At 43.8% G+C, this 18,128-nt stretch overlaps 1 protein-coding gene and 1 long non-coding RNA gene across 5 annotated transcripts in view; one reads left to right on the top strand and one right to left on the bottom strand.

Moving 5' to 3' along the window:
- APCDD1 (APC down-regulated 1) overlaps nucleotides 1-18,128 on the bottom strand; it is a 579,685-nt gene that overhangs the window by 15,331 nt on the left and 546,226 nt on the right. For all 3 annotated transcript variants that reach the window (XM_050767381.1, XM_050767380.1, XM_050767382.1), the window contains 2 exons: nucleotides 4,835-5,018; nucleotides 1,427-1,958 (listed from right to left, as the gene is read on the bottom strand). In XM_050767381.1, coding sequence (XP_050623338.1) covers nucleotides 1,427-1,958; nucleotides 4,835-5,018 — 716 coding nt within the window. The remainder of the gene's footprint in view (nucleotides 1-1,426; nucleotides 1,959-4,834; nucleotides 5,019-18,128) is intronic.
- LOC126941138 (uncharacterized) overlaps nucleotides 1-18,128 on the top strand; it is an 80,536-nt gene that overhangs the window by 52,976 nt on the left and 9,432 nt on the right. The window lies entirely within an intron of this gene.

Here is an 18,128-nt window from a genome sequence, read left to right as displayed (position 1 = left end):
ACAAACCCCCGAGGGCATCCTGAGCCGGCGGGAGTCTGGGCCTGGGCACACGGGCTGAGCACAGGGCTTCATCTCACATGCGGGGACACAGCCATGAAAAGATTCATCCCGAGGAAGCAGCCTCCACCAAGCGGGCTTTCTCAGCAGCTATTTCATCATTATAATAAAAGCCACTTGCATTGCACAAGCTCACAATAACATAGATAAAAAAAGGTAACACGGAGCAGCCTTGGCAGAGGAAGTGCCCTGTGATACCTCTACTGGTTATGAGTAGTCTTGGAGGACTAATCAGAAAAAAGATTTAAAAAAATGAAGAAACCACCAAACAAAAGTTAAGCAGGGTTCCACAGTTACGGAGCCGCTGTGCTAGAGAGTTCCACGAAGCCACTGGGGATGGCCGGGGAGATACTCCAGAGACCTGCCCACCGCCCAGCCCTAGCAGGCCCGGGTCTGCATGTTCACACTGCGCCCTGGGACCCACCGCCCAGCCCTAGCAGGCCCGGGTCTGCATGTTCACACTGCGCCCTGGGCAGAAGCCCGCTTCCCTCCTGCCTGGGACTCCACAGGCTCTGCGGGGAGATGGTGGAGGCGATCGAGTTACACATGGACATGTACTCTGAGCTGGTGGGAAGGAAACGCCTTGTGAATTCCAAATATAATTAGTAGAATATCATTCAAGGAAAAGACATTATAAGGTTTAATTGTTTCCTGCCCTCCTTAGTCCCCTCTTCTGATTATGGTGACTTTACATTTTCCTTAGTGAAATGAAAAGAACATGGGGTATGGAGGAAGGACCTTTGGGCTCATGGTCCAGCAGGAAAACTCAGTAGCCGTGTGGCCTGCGCAGGAGCCGTAACCCCTGGGACCTCAGCAGGCTGTGCCGCCTAAGAGTGTCGGGACTCAGCAGGGTGTCCTGAGGACTGGAAGCAGTGACTCTGGTGGATGGTCTCTGTGGAGTCTAACACGCCACACAAATCCCACTGTCACCTCCTTTTCTCTCCCTCCCCACCTCCTCCAGGGCCCGGGTGGCTGCTATTGTTCAGTATCTTTTCCAGGTGTGGTTATGACATCACCTTCGCACTGTCCTCTTGGAATCACTGAAGAGGTTTCTGGGATGGGAGAGCTGAAAGGAGCCTTAGGAATTTTCTAGAACCATCATCCCACACCACCACCCACTTCAGAAGAGAACCGAGGTTCCAAGTCACAGGGCAAGTTGGTGGCAGACCCAGGTCTCCTGACTGGCTACAGTGCCCCCCAGCCCCAGCCTTCCCCGTCTCCTCCCACCTCGCCGTAGCCCCACCTTGGCCTGCCCCGCCAGGAAGCAGAATTCCCCCTTTCAAGGGTGCTCTGAAGCCCCCATGGCAAGCCTTTAAGAAGGATGACCCACTTTATTCAATAAAGAGGAGAACACAGAGCTCTGAGGTACCTTGGCATTCTGCAGAGGGGGCTGGTAACTGGACGGCCGGTAGAACATCCTCTGGGTGGCATCGGTGTGAATGTCACCAAGGAAGAGCTCCTCGACCAGGTGGTCGAGGTTGTGGTGAAGGTACTGCTTCTCCACCCGGATGAGCTGGAGCTCATGCATGGCAAAGTTCACGGCCTTGGTGCACTCACAGCCATTCTCCTCTCGCCAGAGGTCATAGGCCACGTCCTGCACCCAGGGACCCCCGTCTGCGAGGAACCCCGGGCACGTGCGGTTCACCTGCTGGCCGAGCTTCTCGGCCACCGCCTCTGTGTGGCAGATCACCTGGACGTTGTGCAGCTGGTAGTCGGCTTCCGTGCCCCCTCGGATGATCCAGGAGGCCTGGCGGAGGCGGATCTTGCCCCGGATAATGAGAGTATAAGTGGGATTTGTGCACCGGTTGCTGCCATAATAAAACTGGTAGGCCTTGAAGGTGTTATTGTGGTAGAATCTGTAGGACCTTGTGATGAACTCTGGGCCTGACCTTACTTCACAGCTGGGAAAGGAAAGGGGAAGAAGAGACCTTTGTAAGCCCAAAGGCATGGGAAAGAGATTCGTTATGGTATGAAGAAATTACAGAAATAATAATAAGCTTCTGCTGGTGGGCCAGACACTGTTGTCAGCCCTTTACAGATACCAACTCATGGACTCCTCACAACAACCTAGGAGCTAGTATTATCATCACCCACATTTTACAGGTGGGGAAACTGAGGTTAGGGAACATGCCCAAGAGCACATGACCAGCAAGTGTCAGAGCCAGTCCATGAATCCAGGCAGCCTGGCTCTGACGCTGTGCTCCTAATCACTGCCTCAGCCTGCCTTCCACCAGCTTCACGAGCAGGCCAGGAGGGCAAATACCTGCTGCCCTATGCGGGCATTTCCTTCTGGATAAGGAGGACGAGTGCTGTGCTGGCCTATAAAAGAAGTTTCCTTATGCTAGTTCAAAAACGGTCAACTCCCTGAGCACTTTTATTTTATGGACCTTGTCTACAGTAGGCAGGTGCAAAATGTCTGTCATCCCGAAACAGAAACTAGTCACCTGGCGTCTTCTTGTCCATTCAAAATTAATTTTCTCTCTAGTAGAAAAGTAAAGGGGCAATTAACTAAAAGCAAAGCTGGCACAACAGAAGTAAGGGTTCCTTTTAGTTTGTGATGGTTGCCAATGTGGCATTAGATGAATGCTAGGTTCCTGAGCCAGAAACACTAAGGCAGAATCTACAGAGCGTAACAGCAGTGGGATGGAATTGAGGGATTTCACATACGGCTCTGTCAGCCATTCATATATACTAGCTGAGGCTGCAGCGGGGGGCACGGGGAGGTACTTAAAGCCCTGGCCAAATAACCTGGCCTTAGCCTTTTGTTAGCTCCTAGTCTCAGTTACGCCGTGACTTTCAGCTCATCAATTCTGGCCTTCCCACTCTGCTCTCATCTATGATGCTAACACAGGTTCTGGTTTGAACTGATGAAGCGTTGCTAAATCAAGCAGTCAGGCTAAAATGCCAAACACAAGTGGTTTTCAAGATTGCGAACACTTTAATTTGTTCGTTGATGGACTGGTGAAAGATAAGCATTATTTAGAAGGGGGTACCGTTGCTACGTAAAGTTTGACACCTGCTGTCGAGTAGCATCCTATGGACATAAAGCACTCAACGGTACCTGGGGTATCTGTAATCTTAGAAAAAGGAGACAGAAAACACCCCAGATTTCTCCCACAGGGAAAGAGAAGTTTAGTGTAAGCAGTGATTCATGTTAGATGAGGTTTAGAAAAGAAGATCCCTTATGTTTAATTTTTTAATCTAAGCATCAACAGTCTGTTGATTCTGCCTGCCACGTACAGTGGATCTCAGGCCCACTCACTTCTCAATTGCCCCTGTAGCTCCTCTTACCTAAGCCTCCGTCCTCTCTAACCAGAACGGTTGCAAAGGTCTTTAAACTGGTCACCCCCAAATCACTTTTTCTCCCATCCATTTGCCAAACAGCAGCCAGAATGCCCTTTCAAAAAGTTGAATCATGTTTTAAGCATGGCCCCTGCTGTAAGCTCGTCAATGACTTTTCAGTTCTCTTAGGTTAGAAAAGCTGGTCTGCAGGATGCCTTAGAGCTGGCCTACCCTCCCCAACAGCCTCATCTGAGGCTATCTGCCCTGGTTTACTGCATCCCAGCCACAGGGCTCTCAGCCGGCCGCTCCTTCAATCTAGCCAGCCTCTTGCTCACTCTGCATCTAGCCTGGCCTCTGGTTCTTTAAATACAAAGCTCTTCCCACAGTCTTTGCACAGCCAGCAATGTCTCAGTTCAAGGGTCCCCTTCCTTGGTAGGCTTTCTGAACTCCACCCCAATTTTAAAATGGGTCCCTCTGGTATTATCTTTTAGCACCTGTTGCCTTCCCCACCCCTCCACTTTCATAGTACTTCTTGTGTATTTACTTATAAAACCCCTGATGATAGGGACCAGGTCTGTTTTGTTCACTGCTATATAAACAAAACTTAAAATAGTGTTTGGCATATGGTAGGCACTCAATAAATATTTGTTGAATAAAATGATAAATATTTTAAAAGTATGTAACATGAAGGTTGTTTATGCAAATTGTTTATTGTGGTTATTTTGAGAGACCTCATTTTTATGAAATAAAATTCTGCGTCTTCATCATCTTATACAATTTCTTTTTTTCTCTTCTCCGTATTCATCTGATCCCTCCCTAAGGAACTTGGAGGCTGCTATCCATATCCCAGGAACAGCGCATAGGGAGAAGTGATCAGATCCCAGAGTTAGTCTTGTTAATTCTCAGCAATTTAATGGGTAGAAAAAAAAAAATCGCAGATCTGCCTCTAGGCTATTTTTAAAAGCTCTAATGGAAGATAAGCCAGAGCTCAAACTGGGATAAATCTCAGCTTCATAGCATGGAAAAGAATCCAAGAACTGCACCCTGGCTAGCAGAGGTAGCTTTTAACTTACTCTTAGAACCCCGGAGCCATATATTAAATTACCAGAATATGGCTAGAATATTTACACCATCCGGAGCTTGCAAGTCATGTTTCAGGGTTGGTGAAACACAGACTCTTAATTTCACTTGCTAATGGTTTCTTTTTATACACAAGTAGTCCCATAGAGTTCAGTAAACAAGGATCTATTCACTCACACTGTGTGGTTAACAGGAGTACAATATAATCTCTGCTTTAGCATAAGATTTCTACAGTACTTAGCTCTTTTTCTTAACCAACCATAATTTCAAAGAGTAGTTTGGTTCTTCATTAGAACTTAGACAACACCTAAATCATTGTAAGTGATAAAGTCTCTGTGCATCTGAGAACCCATAAGAAGGGTCTTCCATAGTGGTGTGCTCTCTGGCCTCTCCCAGACCCCACCTGTCCTCTTACCCTGTGGAGACCCAGTGGCCCTCGATTGTAGGTGGCATCTGCACGGTGATCCTTGCGCCATTGTGGAGATGTTTGAGCATGTGATGGCACTGTGACTCCTTGAAAGCCCTCCAGGCACTTTTCTCTAAGGACCTAGGATGGGACCTGCTGTCTGGATGAAGGAGGGCAGAACCCTCTCCCAGCCCTGAAAAATAAAGGTGGAAAGTTAGCCAAAAGAAGAAGTAGCAGCAGACATGAATCAGGCCAAACAACCACCTCTGCAGCAGTCGGTGGCTGAAGGTGGGAAATGATTGTTTATTCTACAAAGTGTCATCACAGTGCATGCTCTCATATAGGATGCACATTCCAAAGTGGCAAGTGTCATTGTAGATCAATTCCCTGGTGAGAAAACTGAGGTCCTTGGAGATCACCAGCATAACTTGCTTGAGGTCACTTAGCTAGTTCCTGGCAAAGCCAGAGATCAAATCCACGCATCTATGAAGCAACAGTGAAGGTTGTGCATCTAAGAAGGGTTTGTGCAGGGTGGCCAAGGGAATGTGACCGGCACTGTAGGAGAGAGAAATGAACATGTTCTGGAGTCACCAAAGTGGAGGAGGTGGGGAGAGGTGAAAGAGGTATCAGCAATAAGGGTGAATGTACACAATGGCAGATTTCAGTGAGGAAAGGAAACAGCAAGGAGACCAGCCTCAGTGAAACTGCAGCCTGGGCAGTGATGGAAGGAGAAGGCCCAGGGGACTAGGAAGATTCCCAGCTGGGATCTGCTTGCTGGCTTGACTCCATCTGCTTACACCAAGCCTTGCATCTTCTGGTTCTCTGTCTTCAAGTGGATGCCCCCTACACGGCTGCTCACCAGGGGGTGTGAGCCTTGCACCCTCCTACAATAGGGACATGGTGTGACATTTCCCCCCAATTATCTTCCAAGTCCAGCCCCTCACCCTCAAAAGGCCAGAAACAATATAGGGCTTTAAATGAAGAATAATGGCAATATTACATATGTTTATTTCCCAGGGGTAAAGAAATACTAGCAGTAAGCTTATCTTCAGAACGAGTCGTGCAGGTTGGCCACAATCTTCCCAAGCAAAACTACCACCAGCCTAATGTTCAGAATGAAGCAATTAAAACTAAACTAATGGAGTTATTATCCGAAAGCCACGGTCTCCTCTGATATTCACTCCCAAAGTGATTAACAAATCAACAGGCATTTATGGCAGACCTACTACGTATTTAGCCCTGTGTTAGCAGAAAAGACACTAGTTAGACAACGGTGCAAACTTTTTAAAAATATAAAAAACAAATAAAATGTACCTGTTAGAATGCTACTGGTGAGGAAGTAATTATATGTTTTAATCAACACATAAACAGCTTCATAGAGAAGGTGTGGTTTCTGACAGATGATTTGAAAATGAGAAGTTAGATTCAGAATATAGTGACTTACAGCAACATGATGAAAATCTACCTGGATAAACTGAGACCTGCAGGATGATAACTTCAGATATTTACCATCATGTGGACAAAACATTCAAAAGACTGAACTAGTTTTTGATGGAAAGTCTTGGTGTTGAGAAGACAGAATTTTCTGTATCTGAACTCCCAGATTTTCCCTCTAAGTAGGATTCTGGCTTTGAGATGGAAAGACAGCTTCTGATTGTTCTTACAGATTTTACATGCAATGGATGTCAGTGAGACAAATAAGGGTATTACTCAACTAAATGAAAATTGTGAAAAGAGATTCTAGACACAAGAGGACAGCGCCATGTTCAAATTTAAGGCAACCTCACTCAGCCCTGTTTAGCCAAGTCCCTTAATTCTGGCCTGAGCTAGAATGGGGCAAACTCTAAACATGAGAACTCTGCCCAGTGTTGTTATTATTCATGGTCATGGTTATTAAGCCAGGGCTTCCTTTCCTGAGGCCTTAAGTTTCATTGAGGGAAGGCGTCTCCATTGGGCATTCCCTCCCTGTCCCTCATTCTGCCCTCCCCTGGTGAAGGCACATGAGTTATGGAAGTGGAAGCAAGCATGCTTGACTCAGTCATTTTTTTCTTTTCAAAACCAGCCTATTTACCAATCACATGCATTTTGATCAGCTTCCTCAGGGAGTGAGGACCATGCCCCTTTAGTTGTTCAGCTGTGGCACTGGGCCAGATGGGAAGTCTGAAACATTCGGGGGGAACTGTGAGCACTCCTGTCATGGGCACCCATCTACACTGTGTCTTCTGATCGAGTATTCATCACTATGCTAATGTTTTAATCCCCATGTGCCTCACCCTCGTGTTGAACACTCTCTTAGTTCTGAACCAGAGTAGGGGAGAGGGGACTGCTCACTGGACCTCCACCAGCCTCAACAGTTGTAGTTATCTTGATAACTGTCGACATTTCCTCAGTGTCCCTGCTAGGCAGTCAAGGAATGAAACCGAGTATAACTTGCTGTCTGGTGGGTCAACAGTATGATTGATTTTGATGCGGCTAACTTAAAATAGATTTTAGTTAAAGTTACAAGGTATTGGGAGTTGGGGAAGATTCTGCTTTAAACATGCTACTAAGCGTTCAGTAAAGAAGCCACCATCTCACTATCAACCAAGCTGTGTTCTAAAACTTGATTTGTAAACCTCTACACCCTGCAAGGGTTTTCCCATGAAGATAATAAAAGTCAGGAGTGTAGTGGATGTGGGTAAAATCTCCAGAGTTCAGCTGCTTGAGTTTGAAACTAGATCTGCCACTTGAAGGATCGCATTGGATCCAAGACATCAAGGAGTGTTAAGATGTATCATTATTTTATTATCAGTGACAAAACATGCACATTTAAACAATGACATGATGCCTGAACAACAGTCCTGAGATACCCGTGAATTATTTGCAGCAGCCTCCGATGGCACTGACATTTCTGTATCTAGTCGAAGACATTTGGCAATTTCTCTTGCATTTGGTGGCACTGCTGCACGTGTGACAGGTAATCTGTTTGCTCTGCATGTATCTCAGCAACAAAACAAAAACAAAGCCTCATCTTTTTTGGCCTTTCTCCTTTCCAAGTAGTTGATTGATGCTGTGTGAGAAAATACGGAGTTGCAGTTATTCTTCCAGCAATAAATACTTGCTTCACTAATGTCAAATTAACACTCCACTGCTCTATTACAAGATCTGTCTGATTTTCACCGTGATTTTCCTTTTTCAGTGCTGAGAGTATAACTTACGAGTGAGGGAGGAAAAAAACCAAGCATGCTGACTCAGATGTGTACTCTCTTGATGTTCAAAACCACCCTATTTGCAATGAAACTCCAGATGAGTCCCAAGGATGAACATAAAAGAGGTGATGTGGGGACAGGATGAGCATCTGTGTTCAGGTTCACACAGGCAAAGGGAATGTCACCCCTCATGGCTACTGCCTGGAGGCCAAGGAAAACTGGGGCCCCCAATGACCGTGAGATGCACACCCCCTGCAGAGATCTTAAATTACGAAAAAGATGGGTATCTTGCAGTCAATAAAACCCAATATGAGCACAGTGACCTTAAACAAATCACTTAACTCTCCAAGCCTCGGTCTACTCGTCAGTGACGAAGGGATAAAAACATCACCCATTTCTTAAGGTTGGTTTCACTTTAGCACCATGTTGGTTGGTATTATTTCAAGTAATGATCTTAGACCATCCTCAAAAAGTCCCCTCTAACTAACAGAACAGTTAAAATCAGGGTAAAGTCACAGGGAGGAGCCAGGCTCACTCTGAGCTCTGAAGAGGACGAAGTATAAGGACACAGGGGCTCCAGGCAAAGTTAAATGATGACCCTCAATGTAGAAGAGAGTGAGGCCCAAAGTGCCAGGCTCTGCGGTTGCTGATAAGTTCCACTCAGTTTAACAAATACCTGTCAATGAGGCTGGGCACAGTGGCTCATGCCTGTAATCCCAACACTCTGGGAGGCTGAGGTGGGAGGATGGCTTGATGCTAGGAGTTTGAGACCAGCATGGTCAACATAACAAGACCCCATCTCTACAAGAAAATAACCGTCAGGCATAGTGGCACATGCTTGTAGTCCCAGCTACTCAGGAGGCTGAGGCAGGAGGATTACATGAGCCCAGGAGTTCAAGGCTGCAGTGAGCTATGATCGCGCCACTGCACTCCAGCCTGGGTGACAGAGCGAGACCCTGTCTCTAAAATAAACAAATAAAACATACCTATTCACCTTGACTTGCTAGACTTTAGAAGACAGAAGCATAAAGACTAACAAAGATGTTTTGTGTTTTGTTTTGTTTTTACTTTGAAGCTTTTAAGGTCTCACTGGCCTGGATGTCAAAGAACAAGGGTCAAAATGATGAAGGAGGTTCTGGGGAGGAAGCTAGGGAGTTCAAAGGCAGAGAGCGAGGGAGTGGTGGGTAGCACTTGCATGGGCCATTCATAAGACTAGAGCCACACAGGAAAGGAGCCTACAGCTATGTTTTTAACCAGTGATGGAAGAAATAAAATCTAAGAACCTCCAATATGCAAATCATTGGAAAGCAGGAAAAAAATGATATTAAAGAGCCCAGAGTTTCTAAAGATCAATATCCATTTCGCTATTGCTCACATTTGACAATGAGCACAGCTCAGGAACCCAGCGAGGCTGGCAGTGCAGCCAGGGCACCCATGTGAGCGGCCAGATGGAGAACCCCAAGGCTGGCACAGCTCCCCAAAGACACAGTGATTTCAGGCTCACACTCTAGGTTAATATTCTATTTCTAAGATGAAAAATGGGGTTGGTATTTATTCCATTTTTAAATTTTCCCTTCAAAGTACCCAACATCTTCATTACTCTTAAGAAACAAAATTAATTTTACTCTTAAGGAGCAAAATTAAAGGGGTCAAGTGAAAGAAGTTGCTGTAAGGCAGGAGAAACTGACTCTTAGGCCTTCAGTTCACCACTGCAAGTGGTCTCCAGTGTTTACTTGGCTCATCTGATGTGGCAAATGTGGATGACTTTCCTGTGAGTACTACTTCTGTTAAATGGCTGGGAATTAAAAAGTCATTTGAAGCACCAATTTCAGCTGCGGCAGAGGCCAAGCATAAAAGTTAGACCGGTAAACCCCAAAGCTTCCTTCTCAAGGATCAGTCACAGTGTGCCCTCCAAGGATACTCGTCTTAGATTTCTGGTCAACTAAGGAGCTCCTGTGTTTGTTGCATCGCCTGAAGTAAGTCAATTTCAAATTTGGGACTGGAACTAGCGAATCATTCATTCATTCATTCATTCATTCATTCATTCATTCATTCAATCAGTAAGGTTCTGAAGGGCCAGGCACTGTTCTGGACATAGCAGCTACAAACATTTCTCCCCCGGGAGTCTCCGTTGGACAAGAAACTGTAGGGTTGTAGAGGACTCTACCCAGAGGGGGAAGGGTCTGAATTCTTCCCTGAGGGTTCAAGGAGAGGCATCTCTATCTTGAAGAAGGAACAGAAGTGGTCTAGGAGGAGTGTGCTTGAGCACACTCAAGCATGGGGGGACAGGAATGACAGATTCACCTAGGAGGCTCTAAGAGAAGGGGACACAGGGTGACCTAGGACGAGGGGTAGAGGGAGGCAGGGCCACAGCTGAAAGCACCACATGTCTGTTATGCAGAGTGGGGACTTCACTGGAAAGGTGAAGAGGGGCCACCACAAGATGTTCTGCAACGTCGTGGTGTGGTAAGAATTTCATTTTGGAAAAATTGCTTTTCTGGTTTTTTTGGAGGGACATGGGGGACAGATTGGAAGCAGGAAGATCAGTGATGAGGCTACTGCAATGGTTCAGTCCTGCATGATTTCTTGATTGGATAAATGAGAAAGATAAAAGAAGGGAACAGCTCCCAACAAACTACAGTAAATCTCTTTTGTAGTGTAGGAGAGGCATTGACCATCTTTCGCATCTTGTGGGGGGAAGAATTACCAAAAAGTTATATTAAAAAAGGAAGCAAGGAAGGAAGGAAGGAAAGAAGGAAGGAAGGAAGGAAGGGAGAGAGGGAGGGAGGGAGGGAGGGAAGGAGGGAGGGTCACAGGAAGGAAGGAAGTAGGAAGGGAGGGAGGGAAGGAAGGAGGGAGCAAGGGAGAAAGGAAGGAAGGAAAGAAGCTACAGTAATTTAGCACTACATCTGCATCTGAAAAGGAACTTTTGTAAAATATATACAGTCTCTTTTAATACATTTTAAATTGCATAAATCAATCATCCCACTATTTAGCAATGCAAAGTTCAAGGACCACACTAATAATAACCATTCCTGTGTGAGTACACCTATTATTTATAATAATAAATGTGCTTATTATATATAATGCTAAGTTTTTAAGCTCCTCCACTTAATTGGATTACTTGTGTAATTGGAAGTGTTGGTTAATCACAATATTCGGTTGTTGAAACTTCTGCCATTGTATGTCAAATGCAGTTTGACCTTATTATCTTTCTTTGATGATCCAGGTTCTTAAAAGTGCCTTAAGGTCATTATTAGGAACAACCATGCCTGTAAAGTGGGACTGTGGGTAGAAAGGAATGAACCTGTAACAATTCTGTGTAGACCGTGAAAAGCTTTTTCCTCTTATTTTACATATAAAACAAGAGTTAGAAACCATATACTATATGTGAGAGTACACACACAAATAATGTCAACATTTTGATTAGTTGAAGATTCTAGATGTTAATTAAGGGGACTAGGGAATGGAGTTCCCATTCACTAAGATTTTGTTGCGAGTGAATCTGCAAAAAAGAGTTATCTGAAAGGATCAAACAAATATTAAGAAAATGGCTGTGAGTTTTTGGTCTTCAAAGTGGTTTTGGGTAAGTCATCTAATATATGCCTTTCTTTTTCCTCTATAAACTAAACATAATGATCATGATGATGATGAAGAATGTTTGCATTACACTTGACAATTCACTTTATGTATATATCATCTCATTTGATCAAATGCTAGCTACTACACAGGTACAGAGGCACTCTTGATTGAGAATGTATGAAGTCAGTTCCATGGTACTATCTAAACTGGAAGCTCTCCAGGGACTGTTCCCAGTCCAGAGGAATTCTGAATAAGGTTATCCAAATGATTCCACCATAAAATGGTCTCAAACACTGGGGGGCCAATGGTCTGGGCCCTGATAAAATTATTATGGCAAAGGGAGTAGTTTCTTTCAAATGAATGTCAGAGAATAAAGTAGATTCTGGAAGGAGTGGTTCGTCTGTTAGAAACAAATTAAGTCCTGTGTGCTTTAGGACATAATTTTATTGACGACCATGTCCAGAAAACTAAATGAGATCCTGGAGCTCTGGAGGGCTCGGTGGTATGTAAGTGTGTGCACCTGCGTGTGTGCACTAGTGATTTACTCCCAAGGAATACATTACCCCACGACAGTAATCCTAAATGACTGCACAATGATTGTAACTACAATCATAATCACAATAGTCTACCGGAGAGTGAAAATTCCCAAAGATAACACTTTTTAAAAATAGAGTCACCTAAATGAAAGGAGGCACAGGGTTGACCATTTACACGGAGGTTTATGCCCTAAATAAAAGGTCCATGTGTCGGGTTAACTGTTCACATCCCCTGAATTCACCAGACGATGCACATAGAAAGCAGTCCTTGGCATAGTTTCCAAAGTGAACACACACAGTACTTCTGCTAGAGCCCTCCACAGCAGATCTCATTCCTAAACCCATGGTGCTTTGAGCAAGCATGCCAGTGTACGCAGAAACCAAACAGAGCCTTTGTAGAGAGTGAGAGAAGAAAAAGGGTGGGGTGCCTGCTGGACTTTTGCAAGTCAACATTCATTCATTCAACAAATGGTTAAGTGCCAACTATGTGCTCAGGTATCTCTTAGGCTTGAATCATCGTGACATATACGGGAAAAAGTGAAATAGGACAGTATACTCCATGTCCAAGTCCCTGATTTTTCAATAAAGTTTTTTTTGCTTGTTTTTTTTTTTTTTTTTTTTTTTTTTTTTTTTTTTTTTTTTTTTTTTTTTTTTAGACAGAGTCTTGCTCTGTCGCCCAGGCTGGAGTGCAGTGGTGCGATCTCGGCTCACTGCAACCTCTGCCTCCTGGGTTCAAGTGATTCTCCTGCCTCACCCTCCCATGAAGCTGGGATTACAGGCATGCGTCACCACACTCAACTAATTTTTTTTTTTTTTTTTCATTTTTCTAAGTAGAGACGGGGTTTCGCCATGTTGGCCAGGCTGGTCTCCAACTCCTGACCTCAGGTGATCTGCCCGCCTTGGCCTCCCAAAGTGCTGGGATTACAGGCATGAGTCACCACGCCCAACCTCAACAAAGTTTTAACAATCTGAATTATCTAGATGAATATATTCCATGGTTCTTCACCTGCCTATCTATACTGACTGAGAAATAAAAAGTTCCAATCTATTTTACACATAATAAAGTGTAAAATTATTTGGGAAGCAAACAATAATTTTCAAGCACACTTGGGGCTAAACTAATCTTTGATCAGGTTAATCTCTATACATGTACTCTAAGGCTTAAGGGAAAAAACTGAACTTGAAAAAGACTAAGTATAATGTCAAAATATCAACAATGATGGAGAGCTTAAAATGATTCTTTCCTTGTTCATTTTGCAAGTTTCTGTACTTTATATAATGTGCCCTGTATACTTTAATAATCAGACTGAGAAAAGTGTTTTCAAGTGAGAATTGTTGTGACACATAAAATGTGACTGATTAGATTAAATGCAGGTAATTACTTAGCCATGAAATTGCCTGCCCAATTAAATAGGCAGTCATTACTGTAAATGTGTGCTTTGAAGTGGGGGCTGGTAGATAAACTCCAGCACTGCTTTCCACTTTGTTGAAATAAAAGCATGTATGTATTGCAGACAGTACTGAATTTTACCACCATTGTGGTACTTGTGCTTATCAAGTTCTTGTTTTTATTTCCTTTTCTTTTTCTTTTTTTTTGCAGTAAGCTTGCTGCTTTTACCCATCTTGAAATCTTCATATCTAAAGGCAGTCTCTCTTTATGAGAAATGTAATAAGGTCAAGTTTTCAAATTCCTGGCTCCATTTGACTTTAGTTGAAAACAAGTTACTTTTCTGTGCCATTTTCTAGTGCCATAGTCCTCAGGGTGGACACTGGGGCTGAACCAGAGGTTGCAAAGTTTGCATGTTGGATCTGCAGCTGACTAGTCACATCCAGCCTCTTCAGCACAGTTGTGGTCTGTGTGTGTGTGTGTGTGTGTCTATGTGTGTGTGTGTGTGTCGGTGTGTGTGTGTGTGTGTGTGTGTGTGTGTGTGTGTGTGTGTGTCTGTGTGTGTGTGTGTCTGTGTGTGTGTCTGTGTGTGTGTGTGTGTGTGTGGTGTGTGTGTGTCTGTGTGTGTGTCTGTGTGTGTCTGTGTGTGTGTGTGTGTGTGTGTGTGTGTGTGTGTCTGTGTGTGTGTGTGTGTGTCTGTGTGTGTGCGTGTCTGTGTGTGTGTCTGTGTGTGTGTCTGTGTGTGCGTGTGTGTGTGTGCGCGCACATTTGTGGGATTCCCAGCAGGGAAAATAGTTCAATCAACTGCAGTGTTCCATCCACTCAGCTCTGAGGCTCTACATTCAGTTTTTCTTCTCTTCCCTCCCCTATATATTCTTCAGAATCCTCAAGGAAGGGGGAACACTCCCTTTCAGCCACTAGACCTGGCAAATGGTGGCTCCTGGCACGTAGTAGGCCCTCATAGATGAACTTACTGAATAAATGGTTAGCTGAATGAATGAAACCAGAAAACCTTTGCAGAACAAAATACTCTTGATAATTTTAGGGTGATACCATATCCTTTCTCCAACCTTGAGATGTACATACCTATCACATGACTTTCCAGAATAATTTTATTCCCAAATTGGCGAGGACTAAGCAATGGCCTGTGTCCACAAAACCAACCCATTAAGAACTCACACTTGGAGGACGGTAGTGGATTTTTTCCTGGTTTTCCCTGCGATCACTTCAACTCCAGGGGAAGAGTCTACCGAAGACATGCCTGCTGTGTATCTTTCAACCGATGTAGACAATAATCACTAACACATCATCTTCTATTTCTGGTCTGAAATGTTTTATGCCTCCCTTTGATTGATTATATTGTCATCAGTCTGTCCCTAAATAGTAGTATATGCAATTACACGGACATATCACCCACCTATATTTAGTTCTTTTCTCATTTAAGCGGAAAAACAATGAACTTGGCTAGTATAAAAGAATGAAATTGGCTTGTCAATGTATTTAACAAGAGGATATTTAACATCTGTCTAAGACCCTTGCCCCTGTTGGGTACAGATGAGTCATGCTTCTTTTCAAGATCTCATTTTCTTTTTATGACTAAGAGAGGGGAAAAGAGTGCAAGAAAGACAATGTTTCTTTGGCCACAAAAACTGTCCTTAGTAAAATAGTTTTTCAAAGATTTCTATTTAACCCTATATAAATGTTTCCTCACATTGTGTTGGTTAAACTCTCATCTGGCAACCTGCAAAGTTTTTAAAAGTCTTGACAGAATATGCTTTAATGAAAGGGGAGAGCTGAAAGAGCCTTCACCTCTCAGAAAAGTCAACGAATTCTACAAAAGTAAACAGGGTGTGGGAATAGAACATCTCTCCCAACATCAGCTCCAAAACTCAAAATCAAATGTTTCCATTAGCAAAGAGAATCAGGCACTCCGCTGTGGCATTACAGTCACAATTATTCTGGATACCTCATGCTAATCTGTGTTTTGGAGCTGAATGATTTCTAGCATTTGACATCTGAAACTTTTGTGGCTTTTATCTAAGCAAAGAAAACAGTGATAATGGACATCTTCCAGCTGCATACCTTCATGACATTAAATAGGCTTTATTTGGATTAAGTATTGCAATTGTTTTCAGAATTTGAAGAGGAGGAAAGGAAAACTGACATGTATACTTTTATGCCATCAAATTTTGAACTTGGGTCTCGCACCACATTTGCAGTCTTAAATAAACAACAGGCTCAAGTCTTGCCAGAGCCTCATTTCAGTGATAGGATTTAGGGATGATTTATAAATTGCAGTGAATTGAAATAGAAGTAGCCACAAAACTGAACAAAGACTGGATGCCAAACATAATGGTTATCTACTGCATCCTCACGCAGGATGCACTTCTTGCACTTCTTAACCTGACTTGGTGGTGTTAACAAATCATCTCTAAATGATGTGTGAAACTGAATTTATTAAAGTTTCTCACAGGAACATTCAACACCCTAGAACAAATGCTTTTATCTACTAAGTTGACCCATAAATAGACAAATGGTATCCTATGGTTAGGAAAATAAAATGCCTGTTTATCAGGAAAAGAACCACTAATCCATTCTAAGAAGATTTCAAGAATTGCCTTCAGATTTATAACTTCTATTTAAATATATGATCACGCTCCATCTGTTACTACAGACTTCTTAAATGCCTGCAAAGCGCCTATCAGTTTGAGTAGGAATATTCAGCAAACCATTCCCTTGGTTAGGTTGAGTAATACCCGTTTGTTGTTAAAACTACTTCAATTAAGTAGATGTCAATGGGGAAAAGGGGAAAGAAAGAATATCCCATTCTTTTCTAGTGCTTTACATTATCCTTGCTAATTATGGCAAACCTTTCTTGAATCCTGAGGATTTATAACTTGAACAATGATTTCCTCTGTTTATTTTCTGCACTAGAGTCTGATACTCTCTGCTGGATCTAAGTAGATCTTTGAGCAACTTTAGTTTTAATAACTGTGCCATTGCAGATCCATTCTGAAATTGGATAACTTTTCATAGGTTTATCTATGTCATCCAACTCAACTTTGCAAACCTCCCTTTTTATCTTATCTTCAAAATACATATGCACATATGTGTACACACACATGCACCCACACATATCAGCACGCACACGGTCTGGCTCCACTGTGCTCCCATTTATGCTCAGACTACCCTTCCCAGTTATTTCCTTGCTCCCCATCCCCCTCCCAACACCATGGGGTCTGGGGAGCCCTCCTCCCCCGATCCCCAGAGTTAGGGAAGATTCCAGATGCACATTTTCAAACTCAGGAAATTTGGGGCTCCTGTCCCCATTGAGGATAAACTTGGGCTCTTGTTACCTGCCAGCCATTACTACCCCAGTTTGGACTGCTAAATAGGAAGTGTAATTACAACTCCTACCTCTCAAAAGAGGGAGAACATGTTCAGAGTTACACTAGGTTGCATCTCTGAGGATCACTTTTGTAGTTTAAAAGGCAATTATTTTACCCCCAAAAATGCTGTTCATGCCAAGCTTTCAAGTAATTTTTTAAATTTTAAAATCATTTGACCATACTATCTTTTTTTCTTCACCGATATTACAACAATTTAAGGGGGACAATTTTTCCTGTTTCATCTCTCTTTTTTCTTGTGTGTGTGGCAGCTGCTGTTTGATCTGTTCATTGGCTCTGATTTGTTTCATGTTTCAGCCAAAGATTAAAACTGCTCTGTAATTCTAAGCAGATGGGCCTAGGAGTCCAACCCTATAATTATACCTTCTCTCTTTTTGCCCTCGAACTGCAAGCCTTCTATCCCGACTGTTAAAATTCTGGGATCACTGGGGCTCTGAGTACACCTTGGCAACTGGACAGGTCTGGCCCAGCCAGACAAGTTCACAAAGACTGTGGAGCTATGCAAGCCATCCACCTGGGGCAGGACTACAAAGAAAACGGCATCCCGGTGGCTTGTGGGTTAACAATCCCTCGACCCTCCGGAGGGAAGGTCCTCAGCCTGACTTTCAGTCCTGGCTACCATGCATTTTGAAGCTGGAGCCCGCTGCAGGTTTGGGGTGGCTGCGGTGGGTGTTGAGGAAGAAGAGCCGTGAAGTCATGCTGTTGAAATGTCAGGTGTCTGACCATTAGGGACAGTTTGCTCAGGACACCCATATCAACACGACGTGATCTGCCACGGCCTGTCAGGATTATGAACCCGACGCGCCATAAAAACCTGCCTTGTTCACCCCAAAGAAATTCTGTTTTGGTGTTTTCAGTGCAATTTCTGGAACCCCTTGAAAGGGCTGATGTTCTCTAGCTAAAGGTTTACTAGAACCCCTGGGGAAAAGTGGCACAGGAAGCCCAGGAAATGGGGCGTCAAGTTTGGGTGCACCTTAGGAGACTGGTTATAATGCTTAAATCTTGGCTAATAGGAGTCCCCTGTTTCTTAAAATTACACCCAGAGAACGCAGCAGTCCACTTGGGAGAAAACCCTACAACCCCGCCTCAATCGGGAGGCAAAGTGCAGGCAGACAACAAACACTAGTTTTCCGGAGGCAGACAGATGCGTCTTCCCAAATGATCAGTTTCTCTTTCCACTCTCCTAAAAGCTTGGAACACATC

This window comes from Macaca thibetana, chromosome 18 (assembly GCF_024542745.1).
Source record: "Macaca thibetana thibetana isolate TM-01 chromosome 18, ASM2454274v1, whole genome shotgun sequence".
Classification (NCBI taxonomy): Eukaryota; Metazoa; Chordata; class Mammalia; order Primates; family Cercopithecidae; genus Macaca; species Macaca thibetana.
This window is presented reverse-complemented; position numbering and strand designations above follow the sequence as displayed.